The sequence below is a fragment of the Orycteropus afer genome, unplaced genomic scaffold (assembly GCF_000298275.1).
Source record: "Orycteropus afer afer isolate SDZICR_OR568_19922 unplaced genomic scaffold, OryAfe1.0 scaffold00267, whole genome shotgun sequence".
In the NCBI taxonomy this organism is placed as follows: domain Eukaryota; kingdom Metazoa; phylum Chordata; class Mammalia; order Tubulidentata; family Orycteropodidae; genus Orycteropus; species Orycteropus afer.
Window position 1 is genome coordinate 3216214 of NW_006921854.1, and position 13292 is coordinate 3229505.

Consider the following 13292-nt stretch of genomic DNA (forward strand, 5'->3'; position numbering starts at 1 on the left):
AGCTATGAGTCGGCATTGACTCCGAGGCACACAGCCACTGCCTCTTTGGTGAACCTAACGTCATATGCTCTCCAAGGGCAGGATGGAATTCAGGACAGAATTGCCTTTCAGCAGCTGCCAGCACTACACGTGAAACCCCCAACTAAGTGAGAATACAGAGTAAAGTACGTAGGACCAAGCAGTAAGTCCTGGGGTCTTTGTGCACTGACCTGCTGTGCAACCCTAGGCAAGTGACTTAACCTCTCTGGGCCTGTTTCTGCCCCTGAAATAGGAAGAGACTGGACCAGGTGATCCCTCAGATGCCTTCTAGATCTTGCAGTTGTTGATTTCAAATGTTGCTAATCAGACCCAATAAGATATTATTGCCTAGAATTTGACACTGAATCATCAATATTATTATATTTTTCATTTTTATTTTACTGAACAGGGAGGAAAAGTCCGAAGGACGGAACCTCTGCCTGGGGCAGGACCTAACAGCACCCTTCCTGCACTGACCTGTCTGGAACGACCACGCCTGGTGCTCAATATCCTCTCTGCTGCCAATGTGTGCTCAGATCCACCCGAGCTCTTGCTTTCACCCAGGCCCCCCTGCCCCTGCTCAGCTCACTTCTCCTGCATTCTGTGCCCAGGGAGCGTACTCCCTGCAAACCATGGGGTGTATATTCTCTGATGAGATCCAGCAAGGAGGAAGACCAGCAGGCCTGGGGCACCAGACTCTAGCCAGACCCTCTGGGCTTCACCCGCCGTGATTCTGGTCCACATTCCAGAATTCTGGAGCCAAACCAGATTCAGCCAGAGGTACCGGTAATTTGGAGGTGATTACCGGGTCGGCAGGAAAAGCAGAAAAAACGTCTTGATTCTTCCTCTGCCTGGCCTAGCAATTTATAAAACTGCACCCAAGGAATACTGAACTTGCAGTTGGATGAGCTGGACCATCTGCCTGTCTGAGCTCCTTGACATCACTCTGCCTCTGGACTAGGCAAGCTTGGGCTCACCAAAGGAAATCTAGAAATATGTGATTACTGGCTACTGCAGTTGAACATAGGCCAAATACAGAGTTTCAAAATGAACATTTTTTTTCCTATTTACGTTAATTTTTCCCTAGCCTATATGGATAATTGATCCATCAAAAATATGGCTTTTCCTGATGGAACCACTGAGACTGTGGTCCCTAGCTGCCCTTCAGGTCTGGAATTGAACCCACACCTGTGGCTTCCAGCGAAGCAAAAGACAGGCATATGAGCTGAACATTTACATTAGGTAGATACACTCCTTGGAGAGATCGATCATGGGAGAATAGAAGGGCTGTGTAGGGACAGGGAGACAGCTCAGGGGGCAGGAGAGCATGGAGGGATGGACACAGGGAAGAGGTGACTATCAGGAGGAAGTGGAAGGGGAGCTGTTGCATTGTGGTAAATTGTGATCCATGTCATGGGACAAAGTGTGTGTGAACTGCGGTATGTATGGAAAGTGAATTTGCTCTGTAAATTTTCAGCCAAATCACAATAATTAAAAAAAAAAAAAAAAATCTGGCTTTACCACTAGTGAAAGACACAACATTGCACTTACTGACAGCCAGTGACTAAGGGACATTTCTCCCAAGTGCCCACAATGAGAACCTGGAGCTACAAACAGCGAGCGACATATTCAAAGTGAAACTAGTCTGCACACTTCACACCTCAATGACAGACCCCACGGGTCAGACTGCAGCAACAGCCGGCACCTACACTAAGTTGTCTGAATAGTCAAGGAAGATCAGTGGTGAATGTGGGTCCTGAACGATCAGAAACGCGAGGCTTCAATGCAGAGTGGAATCTCTAGCGCTGTCCAGGCTACATTTGCAAATCCCCCACGAAGACGCTTCTCTCCTCTTCCAACGTTACTTTGCGCTGGGTCTTTACAGCTCTACCAACTGTGGGTGTGATAATCCTACGAACCAAACTATGTACACTGATTCTCTCAGATCCCTACGCTTCAATGAGCCGCGCTTGAGAAACTCGGCAATGGAGATATCCCCCCATTTTCTTCTGTTCTCACTACCCTCCTTTAAGAACATAACAAAACCCAAGCCTTCTCTGCCCGCCCCCACGGCATCCCTGCAGTGATGTAGTGTTTGCCTGCTGCCCCTCAGTGGAGTGTATGCCCCACCCAGGCAGGCCTTTGCCTTACCTTGGTCTACAATGTGCTCAGCGTGCTAGCACAGTGCCTGATATCCAGCAGCCATGCAATACAGGCGCGCTACAGGAATGAATTACTTTCTGGATGATTTTTTAATGGCTTAAAACAACAAATATTTATCATCTCCCAACTCTCTAGAAAATGCATACCTTGAGCTGCTCATCCCTGCTTAGCCCTCCAAAAGCTGGGCAATTCAAAGTAAAGCTGAATTGTTCTTATTAAACCGCATCAGTGGTTCTCAAACCGTAAACCCACTGCCGTCGAGTCGACCCGACTCATAGCGACCCCTCCTTGGGTTTCCGGGGCAGTATCACTACAGAAGTAGATTGCCCAACCTTCCTTCCGAGGAGTGGCTGGTGGGTTTGAATGGCCAGCCTTCTGGTTAGCAGTCAAATGTCTTAAGACACTACACCACCAGAGCTCCTGAAGTGGTATAATGTGCCAAAAAAAATAATCTAAAGCATTTGTTAAAAATATAGACTCCTGTCTGCCTCCCTCTTCCTCAAATTCTGACGCAGTAGGTCTGGATGTGGCCCAGGAATCTGCATTTTTAAACCGATAGAGGCAGTCTGGGGCCATACTTGGGGAATAGCTGCCCTACACTCACAGGGGAGCTCTATATAGCAGGGTGGAGGGTCCAGGAATGAGAAGCCTGGATGGCACCATGGGAACACAGAGTCTAACCTCACCGTTCACATGAGGAAACAAGCATGCCAAGGGGCAGGGACTAGCCTGGAATCCCAAGAGCAGCGGCATGAGGGTCTTCTGAGCAGGTTCACGAAACCACTCTTTTCAGGGTCCTCTGTCGCTTACTCTGTGGGCGAGCATGTGTTAGCCACGTCGTTTGTCGGCTACCTTGCTAATGAGCATTCGGGTGCCATTTGCTGGTTTCATCTGCAGCCACTCCTCGGAAGGAAGGTTGGGCAGTCCACTTCCATAGAGGTATGGCCTCAGAAACCCAAGGAGGGGTTGCTATGAGTTGAACTGACTGGACGGCAGTGAGTTTGGTTTTTTGGTTTGATTTTATCTGAGCAGCATCTCTTGGGTTTGGAGTCTGTTATCACACAAAGTGGCACCAGTTACTAAAAAAACGTCCTGGTGTGCCGAAAACTATGTGAAATGACCAACTAATGAGACATTAAGTCTATTTTCTCGCCTGTAATTATGTAAGCTCTGAAGCCAAGCGAGTATCCAGATATACTTGTATTGCTAAATTAAAAGCAACTGTGGGAAGGAGAATAGCAACATTTCAAGGGGAAACAAATCAAACATGACATGTTTTGACGGCAGTGATATACAGCGCTCTGAGCTCACTTGAAAGAGAGGAGTTTGGCCCAAAAGACAAGTGAAGGCCGCAGAGCCAGGAATGCCTGACAGGCCCAGGAGCTGTCTTCCTGACCCCTCTTCGATTTGGAACCAAACTCCGCTGCCTCCCTTTCCCACAAATGGGGAAACTGCTCACCTACTACCTTAAGGGCACCAACACATGAAAGACTGAAGCATGCAGTTCTGTTAAACATGCTTTCAATTCTCTATGTGCCTAATTCATGGCAGGGGTTGGGGGGGGGGAATTTCCTGCAACTAATTGTATTGGTGAAATAAACTTTCTAACTCAAACTTGATGGGGAAAACTCCTATTCAAAATGTAATAAATTCAGGACACATGCCAAAATGTTGACAATGGTTAACACTGAAGAGTTGCATTACCCAACCAACTGCCAGGGAGTTGATTCCAACTCATAGAGACCCTGTAAGACCGAGTAGAACTATCCTGGAGGGTTTCCAAAGCTGTAAATCTTTAGGGAAGCAGACTGCTTCATCTTTCTCCCACAGAGCAGTTGGTGGGTTTGAACCACTGATCTTTTGGTTAGCGGCTGAGGCCAACCACAGCACCACCAGAGCACCTTGAACGGTGGGACCAGGCAGGTATCAAAGAAGAAGGAAATCCCTGGATGGTGCAAATGGTTAAAGTGCTCAGTGGTAACAGAAAGGTTGGCGGTCCACGTCTACTGAGAAGCACCCCAGAAGAAAGGCCTAGTGATCTCCCCAAAAATCAACCATCGGAAACCCTACTGAACACAGCTCAACTCGGACACACGTGGGGCCTCAGTGACTCGGAGAGGATGCCACAGCGCTGGCTGGAAATGAGGATGACGCCTTTCTCTTCTACCTCATTCATTTCTAAATAGTCTGCATGTTTTAAAAAATGCATATATTATTATTATTATTGTACTTCAAAAAATTGAATGAAGCTTTCACTTTTTAGAAAATGTAGTAAATTGCCATTCAGTAGAAGTGGGAGTAGAGTAAGACAGAAACATGTTCCCTTGAGGGATGAGCTGGGAATCTGGTCCTCACTCTGGCACTGACCTTGACAAGCCACTTAAGCTCTTTCAACCTCAATTTACTCCTCCGAGAATATGAAGTCTGGGTTAGTTTTCTGAAAGTCTCAATAGAAAACTTAAAAGGGAAGTTATCATGAAAATTGAATTTTAATGAACAACATTCTTTAAAAAAAAAATGCTGAAAGCATAAATAATGCCATACAAAGCCGGGGGCCTAAATGAAATTATGTAAAGATGTAAGTGATGGTGCCAGCTCAAAGCAGGCACTCAAATTCATTTGTTTGTGTGCTCATGTTTTGAGAGAGAAAAAAGTTTGATCTTATTAAATAACAAGTTACTTAACAATCCGTATCCTTATATGTGTATGGACATATAATCACTAGCCTTTTAGGTTTAATAAGGAGTACTGGAGGGGCAGTGTGTAAGGCATTTGACAGCTAACCAGAAAGTTGGTAGTTTAAACCCACCAGCCGCTCTGTGGAAGGAAGACGGGGCAATCTACTTCTGTAAAGATTTATTGCCTTGGAAACACAATGAGGGTTGCTATGAGCCAGAATTGACTCGATGGCAGTGGATCTGAGTTTGCTTTGGGTTAGGCTTAATAAGGTGAACCCCAGAATCAGAAAATCTTAGAGTCAGAAGGGACTTAACATCATGAAAACTAAACTCCTCATAGAAAGGAGTCCTGTTATGTGTTCTCCTTTATCACTTCTTGTGTTGATGAACTCATGGTCTCCCAGCAGCTGTTGTGGCCAAGATGGCTTGTTCTTAAGAGTGAGCTGGAAGGGGCCTCCCTCCATCTTCCTCTAGATCTGTTGTTGGGAGCAATAGCCTGGCTTGCCTTAGGGAAGCCTGTCAGAAATCCCAAGAATAACTCAGTTCCCCTCGGTCTTTTCTCATCCTATCTACATCTTTCTATTTCCATCAACCATCCTTTACGAGTTTCTAGAAACACTGTGCCCCTCTTAAATCTCAGCTTGGAATTGAACTCAGAGTCCACGGGACCATCACCAACTTGGTTCTGGCCTCCATGCTTCTGCACTGTAACATAAGGTTGCTAAGCACCCCCTCCTTTTACCGCCACACACTTTGTTGGTTCATATTAAGTGTACATGGAATGAACGTCCCAGATCATTTTAACATTCACCACCGGCAAGCCAAGGCTCTCCCATTTTTTCTAAATTGTAAATGTTGAGCTTCACATTTATTCTTGTTAACTTTCATCATGATGTCTTCAGCCCATGCGGTTCCAACCTGTCGAAATCATTTTGAATGTTGATACTGACATCCATCATATTAGCGATCCCTCCCAGCTTTCTGTCATCTGCAAATGTGATTAGTATGCCTTCTATGTCTTCATCCAAGTTTCTGATGAAAACTCACTGTATTTTTCAAAAAGTCTTTTAATTTAATTGATTTTGGTCCAATTTTTGATAATTCTGTAAAACTATCTGCAGGCAGGAGAATCCAAGCTATGAGGTTCAACCTGATTCCGAAACAATACAATTAAAATAAGTATGTTTTGAAAAATTAAGCCAGGTCCCAAAGGTAGTATCGGCATGACCCAGATTCTGGCTCGGTTAATCTGCTGCTTTGGACAAAGCTGACAATGAAATTGGATGAATGTTTGTTGGTAAGCACGATGAGCCTCACCTAACGGACTGAACAGTGCAGAGCTAAGCAAACACATTGGATCAATTTTTCACTGTGGAGACAGTTCCCAGCTGGGACAACTCAAAGGGCTGGGGGAGGGTTTGCCACTCAATGACTCATCGGGCCAGCGAGACCAAGCATTGGATCATTTGGGGCCAAAAAGTCACTTTGGGGGCCTAAATTCTCTGGACTGACCATTAATAGCAATTTCAAAGGTCCTGGAACAAAGTTGGGTTCTGTGCTGTCGCTTTAGCCTAGGCTGCCTGGAGAAGCTTCATGAAATCAGACAAACTGCATAAGGAGAAGCCAGGGGTGCCTCCCAGAGGGCAGCCTTCGTTCCCAAATACTTCTCCAGCACCTTCCTTCACTGAAGCTCGAGAGGCAGTGAAGCTGTGCATTCAGCACAGACTTCAGGGTCCAACGTACATGGCCTTTAAGGAGCTCAGATGGCGCTGTGGTTAAGGCATTGGGCTGCTAATCAAAAGGTCAGCGGTTTGAACCCACCAGCTGCTCCATGGGAGAAAGAAGAGGCAGTCTGCTTCTGTGAAGATTCATAGCCTCGGAAATCCTATGGGGGTCACTATAAGTCAGAATCGACTTCATGGCAGAGGACACTTGGCCTCTGATCTCAGCTGTGATGCCTATAAAGCTGTAGACCATTTTGAATTCAGCCCTTCAGCCTTTCCCAGGTTCAATTTCCTCATCTGTGAAAGAACCTCATAATACTGACCTTCACGGTGCTGCTGTATGGTACCAGACACTCTCACCAGTTACACACAACACACAGCAGGGTAGCCAAGCTTGGTCACAGGATAACGTACACTGTGCTAAAGCTTTGACAAGCAGCATACTTCATCTTCACAAAACAACCCCAGGGGGCAGATCTGCTCATGATAATTTATTCCTGTTACCCCCAAACCAGAGATGAGGAAACTGAGGCAGTGAGAGCTTTATAATCACTTGTTCAAGGTCGCCCAGCTAGTAAATGATGGTGTTGGGATTGATTATTTTAATCTAGGCCTGCATGGTACCAAAAACCTAAGCCTTTAACCACTGCATTATTCTGTTACACTATTATTCCAGACTTGCCTCTAGTTAAGAGATACTACTTGTAATCAGAAGAAGAATCCTCAAGCTTCGGTGCTAAGGGTCTACTGTACTTCTCACACGCAGTGCTGTGATAAAGTGGGGGAAGGAGGCTTCAGAGCCTGGAATGAGGGTGTGAAGGAGGTAAAGTGTACCCCAGTCACTCCTTTGTGTCAACATTGCAACCTACAAGGAGGGCACATAGCACAGATACACTCACCAGCCACACTCTCTGCCAGCCATTCAACCTGAAGCTTGAAACGCTGATAAGCCTGGGAGAGCAAGCTAGTAGCAGCTGCCAAGCCCGGCCTCCCCCGGCAGCCTGGACAGGCCTGTCTCATTTGTGCGTAAACTGCGTTTCTACATTTCTAGTCTTGAAGCGGGAAGAACTACTGCCACATTCATGGCTGCTAAGAAGACAGAATGAGACAATACAGGCCACAGTGCCTAGCATCCTGCCTAGCACGTAGCAACTGCTCATTTGTGATCTACCCTTTCTCACCCTCTTCCACCAAGACCCTGCTTTACTAGAAGTTTCTTTTTCTAAGTCCTTTTAAAAATTGCCTTACAATAACATCATACAAGGACCCTAGTGGTGCAATGGTTCAGTGCTCAGCTGCAGACTGAAAGGTTGGCAGTTCAAACCCAGAAAGATGACAGCCACAAAAACCCTGTGGGGCAGTTCCACTCTGTCACATGGGTCACCAAGACTTGGAATCAACGCATTGGCACCCAACAACAACGTTTATACATTCGCTCAGAAAATCCTTTCCCATAGCTCTTCTATGTGTTATCCAAATCTTGGGAATTTGCAGCGTTCAAACTGATGCGATTCAAAAATACCTCATATGAAATCAAACACTAGTATTTGGGTGACTTAAATATGGACCCTGGGAATCCTTTACATTCTTTAAAACCCTTCACAACCACTGTTCTCGTATGACTGATGCTCGCAACCTCTCTGAGGAGAAACACTGCAATCATCTCCACGGTAAGTATGAGGAAGCCAAGGGTGGGAGGAAGGTGACACCGTCAGGAAGCAGCAGGGCCAGCTCATCATCCCAGGCCTCCTGCACCTCCCAGTATCAAGGGCAGCTCTTGCTCCTGTCCATCAATGGTCTAAACCCTCCAAATAAGCAGCAAGTCAATAAATGCTGATGCAACTGGGTAAACTGCCTAAGGATAACTCAACACTCACCAGGTGGTTTGATCAGAGTATGCAAAAAATGGTAGTTACTTTGTCTCCACCATGAAAGAAATGTACAAATTGAAATTCACCTGTGCAGACTGTCATTGGCACAACCACCAGGAATGCTGTGACAATGGGTATGACAGGTGCAACACTGTCCGGGTCACTTACTAAGGCACTGAGAGATCCAATCAAGCAAAAATGATTTGGTGCAATGGATGCACTGAGTTGCTAAATGAAAGAAGAAATACCAAAAGGTCTGAACACTGTCTAGCACACTGCCAGGCACAAAGTCATTCAATCAGCAATCGTTATTAGTATCACCAACAGAGAGCTCCTGATCAGTCGTTCAAAAGCAAGACATCACAAAACTTACCCTGGAATAATCAAGATCTCTGGGTGCCGAGTCTGTTAAAGCGCGGACAAGGGCGTTCATCATGCAGGTCGGAGGAGAGGGTGGGGAGGGCTGTGAGGGTTCCTGCTGTAACGGGCTCTTTGGTTTGGAAGGCAGCCGACCTCTCCTCCCTTTCAAACTATCTGTCCGGACAACTGATACCGAGAGAAAGAAGGGAAGAGATCTTCAACGACATCCAGGAATAGCCATAAAACCACAGAAAGGAGTCAAAACACATTACAGTTGAACAATCCGTAAGGAGACCAACAGTTTTGACCAACGGTGTAAGAGCGGCAGTAAGTTTCTAACGATAGTCACACAATGATTGAATGAGCTGACGGCATCATGGAAACCACCTCACACGTACCCTTGAATTGTTATGCATCAGCCTTAAGTAGAACACACATGTATCCTGCGTCTTAAATAGAACACATATGTATGTACATAAGCTTTCTGTTGATTTTGAAAAATTACCATCAGTCATTCTCGGTTCCTTTTCAATGCAAATATACAGTACAAAAATAAAATGTTGGAGGCACAAAGGAGCTGGGAAAGATATTCCAACAGAAATTCAGTTCTTCCCCTGGTGTGTGAGGATACGTGGAAGCCAACTATACCCTTACTCTGTACTCACCTTCTTTTACCATCCCGACGCTGAGACACTTCTGAAATCGACAGTACTGACAACGGTTCCGACGCCTCTTGTCTACTGGACAGTTTTTATTTGCCAGGCAAACGTACTTTGCATTTTTCTGCACTGTTCTCTGAGAAAATACAACACAGAGACAGTCAACGAACAGCTTCTGCAAAGAGGTGGGACCTGACAAGATGTATTTAAATTACAATGTGAAAAGCGACAGTGCAATTCCTATAATTAGATAAATTTAATTTCCTAACACGCTAGCCTGCAGGAAAAACAATTTTATTAGTGTTAGCTGCTGACAATGGGAATTATCTCCGATCGCTCTGAAGCAATTCTCAGGAGACAGCCAACTCTGAATGATAAAATCATATCTGAAATTACCAGGTCAACATATCATACCTTAAAGGATGGGATTATCTCCACCTCTAATATCCCTTTGGGAAAAATTTCCTACTTGTTCCACTCCCCTGATTATTGCTGACCTTATTAAAATAAAAATCCCAATGATCTGGGATGTATTTAGTTTGCTGTCATTATCATAAGCCAAAAATCACAGTCACTGCCTTTGTTAACCGATAGAGATGAAATCGTAAAAGGCAACATCATGGCCTGCCAAGTAAAACACACAGGAAATAATGTTTCAAGGCAGAAAGATATTCAACATGTGTACTATGTTTTATCCTTAAAAGAAATTATATGGTAAGCTGGCCATTCCTGACTCTGAAAGCAAAATCTTAAAATCTGATACTAAACCCACCCATCATCGCAACCAAGAAAGCAAACAAAGTGAAACGAAACAAAACAGGACAAAGGGAGAAAAAGAAGGAACTCTGACAGCCAGAGAGCTGGATATTTTCGATGAAAATTCCCACTAAGAGATCATTTCATAAATGACTATATAGCCATAGGCACCCACCCAGTGACACTGGGGAGACAAATCACAGTCTTGGACGGGAATATAAAATAACATATTTTTTGGAATCATATAGAATTTCAAAATGACACATGGAACTGAACATATTTTCTGCTCTAATTTTAAGAGAACCTTTGAATTTCTTGATTAACGGTGTTTGTGCAAATGGATGTATATTTACCACTTAGGGTAAAACTGTTCAGAAATTACCTGGGTCTCTATAACCCCAAATGGAGCAGAAAGTTGGTAATTATTTGGTAAACCTGGGCTGTATGAAAAAGAGAAATCCAGATAATTTGGGTTTGGTGTCTAAAATTCCAGACTCACTTTCACTCATCCTTAACCCCACATACCAGTTTTTATCCTATCACCTTTTAATTTCATTTTGGGGGAGAGTTTCTAAACTGCTTACATGAAATTTTAAAATCTAACAAAGCCAACATATTTCAAGCATAAGATACATTTCCCTGTTAGTTTAAAATGCAAAAATCCAAAACACAGACAGTTTTTAGAAGCATTTGAAACCTTAAGAACCTGTAAGAGTTAGAATTGCGTCTCCCAAATGAAGCTCTCTACCACTGAACACACGGTAATTTCTAAAATGACATTATCCTCAAGGCTCTATACCAATTTGAGTGTTGGTGACTTTCTGCTTCAGGTCTACATTTCCCCAATAACCCGAAACCTTCCCTGGACCGGTGTGGGCCTGCACAGTCTAAGGCCAGGGAGAGATCATTACGGTCCAATCACTGAACTCCCATCCTTAATTGCACTTCATGTCACATTTCTAAAGAATTCAATTTAATGGTAGAAAGCCACTGGGTAAGACCCGCTCCTGTTCCTTTAATTAACAGATCTCTGGGGTGGACTCCCCCATCCTACCCCGCCCTTTCAAGTATAGATTTGTTTTCAAGGGACTGCTGCTAAGGAAGGGAAGCTGCTGGGGAAACACTTAACTGACATTTCTGGACGAATGTATTACCACGCCTGTATTTTGGACAACTCTCAATTATTCGGGGGTGACTCTGCCTGTGGGTTATTCGTACTTCTCTGCATTATTTTTCTATACCCCCTCTCTGCTGCCCATTTCACTGCCCTTTAGCATTTTCTCTGTGATACTATGAAAATCCTATCTGCTGAAAGAATGCAGTTACTTCAAAGTGGCTTTCTAGGTAAGACTCTGGTAGTTAAGACAGACAAAAAGAAAAAAAAGTGGTGAAACTAAGGGGGTCTAGATTTAAAGCAGCACAACCCTGCACACCTGTATGGCACCTGACGTGTTGCAAAGTATTTCCATAAGCATTTTCTCCTTTATCTGAAGGATTCAATTAATCACATGACTGCTACTTCCAGATAAGAAATGACTGTCGCTTCCTGGTATATGTCCCCCCACGTTGGAATTTTTACAAATACTTGGGACTTCATTGATCAAGGAAGTGTGGTGTGTATGGCCCTTTAAAGATGATCAAGTGTTTTCCTGTATGTATTATCTCATTCAATATAGACCTTGTCTGAGGCACATTTTATTCACTCATAAGGAAACTGAGGCCTAAAAAGGAGTGTCACTGCCAAAGGCATATGGCTGGTAGGTGACAGATCCAGGACTCCGACTTGAGTCTTCTAATTCCAGCATGCTCCCGGGTATACCCTATTGGCCTCCTGAATCCTACTCAATCCGCATCCCACTTCCCCGTCTTTCCACTCTTCCCTGCACCGGACCAGGGAGTGGCTGGGTGTGGGCTTGCAGATGCCTGTGACAAAGGGAGTGAGGAGGGTGGCAGAGAATGACATGTCTGCAGATGTCCAAGAGCCAACAGGAAAAGGAAAAGCAGTAAGAGGACAAAGTTATTCCTCGTGAGCAAGGGGCCGGGCACTGAGCTCAGGACTCAAGTGAAACCAGCTGGAATTGCCTCCCGTGCAGCTGAAACCACCGCCCACACAGCCTGATACCAGAGTCTTCACCTCTCCAGGGTAGTGTCCTCATGGGGAAAATGAGGGTGAAGAGCCTCCTGCCTGTACACGCTTCTCAACACCTGGTGTTGTGTGTGGCACAGGGGTAAGGAAGGGCTCACAGAGCAAAGAGTGGGTTGGTGAGATCCCAACTCTACTGTCTATAGAGGGAGCTGTCCCCAACTGCATGTGGCTAGTGGCCGTTGTTTATCCTGCAGCGGCTAAGATGCAGGGGCTGGCGTTTTGCCTCCACCTCACTCCCTGGGTCTGTGTCCCGGGCCACCTGTAACCTCTCCCAGCCCCCATTCCTCAGCTAGGAAACAAGGATAATTAAAATCTACCTTCAAGACACTGTTAATAAAAATAGCGCACGGCCAGAAGTCAGCCCCAGGTCTGTCTAATTCTGGACAGGGGCTCTCACTGTGAGTATTGAGTAAGATATGAAATGTCCAGGGCCTGGCACACAGAGCCCGTCGCTGGACAGGTCACCCTGGGTAGACAAACTAGGAATGCAGTGAGTGTTTGGCACTGTTGAGAATCTGCTGAAAGCTCCCACGCTCAATGTCACGTCCATCCAGGGCGCCTGCTGACTTCAAGTTAAAAAGGCCCGAGACAATCAATGGCCGTGAAGGCGCTAGGAAGGCGACAGCGGTGCCCAGAGGGAAGGCCCAGGGCCACCCTGCAGCCACCCAGCCGCTCACTTGGGGAGGGGGCGCCGGGAGGGGCGCTCACCTTGAAGAAGCCCTTGCAGCCCTCGCAGGTGCGCACGCCGTAGTGCTGGCAGGCGGCGTTGTCCCCGCACACGGCGCACGTCCCCTCGCCCGACGACGAGCTCCGGTTGGGCGGCGACGGCAGGCTGGGGCTCTCGCCCAGCAGGCCCGACGCGGCGGGCGACGCGGCCAGGCCGAGCGGTGGGAAGGCCAGCGCCGCCGCCCTCTTGG

The 13292-nt window shown here is 45.9% G+C and overlaps 1 protein-coding gene across 1 annotated transcript in view; it reads right to left on the reverse strand.

The window, feature by feature from the left end:
- Nucleotides 1-13292, reverse strand: part of NR4A3 (nuclear receptor subfamily 4 group A member 3) — a 44646-nt gene that overhangs the window by 21837 nt on the left and 9517 nt on the right. The window contains exons 3-5 of the mRNA XM_042782237.1: nt 13084-13287; nt 9480-9609; nt 8828-9000 (exon numbers count right to left, since the gene is read on the reverse strand). Of these exons, the coding sequence (XP_042638171.1) occupies nt 8828-9000; nt 9480-9609; nt 13084-13287 (507 nt within the window). The remainder of the gene's footprint in view (nt 1-8827; nt 9001-9479; nt 9610-13083; nt 13288-13292) is intronic.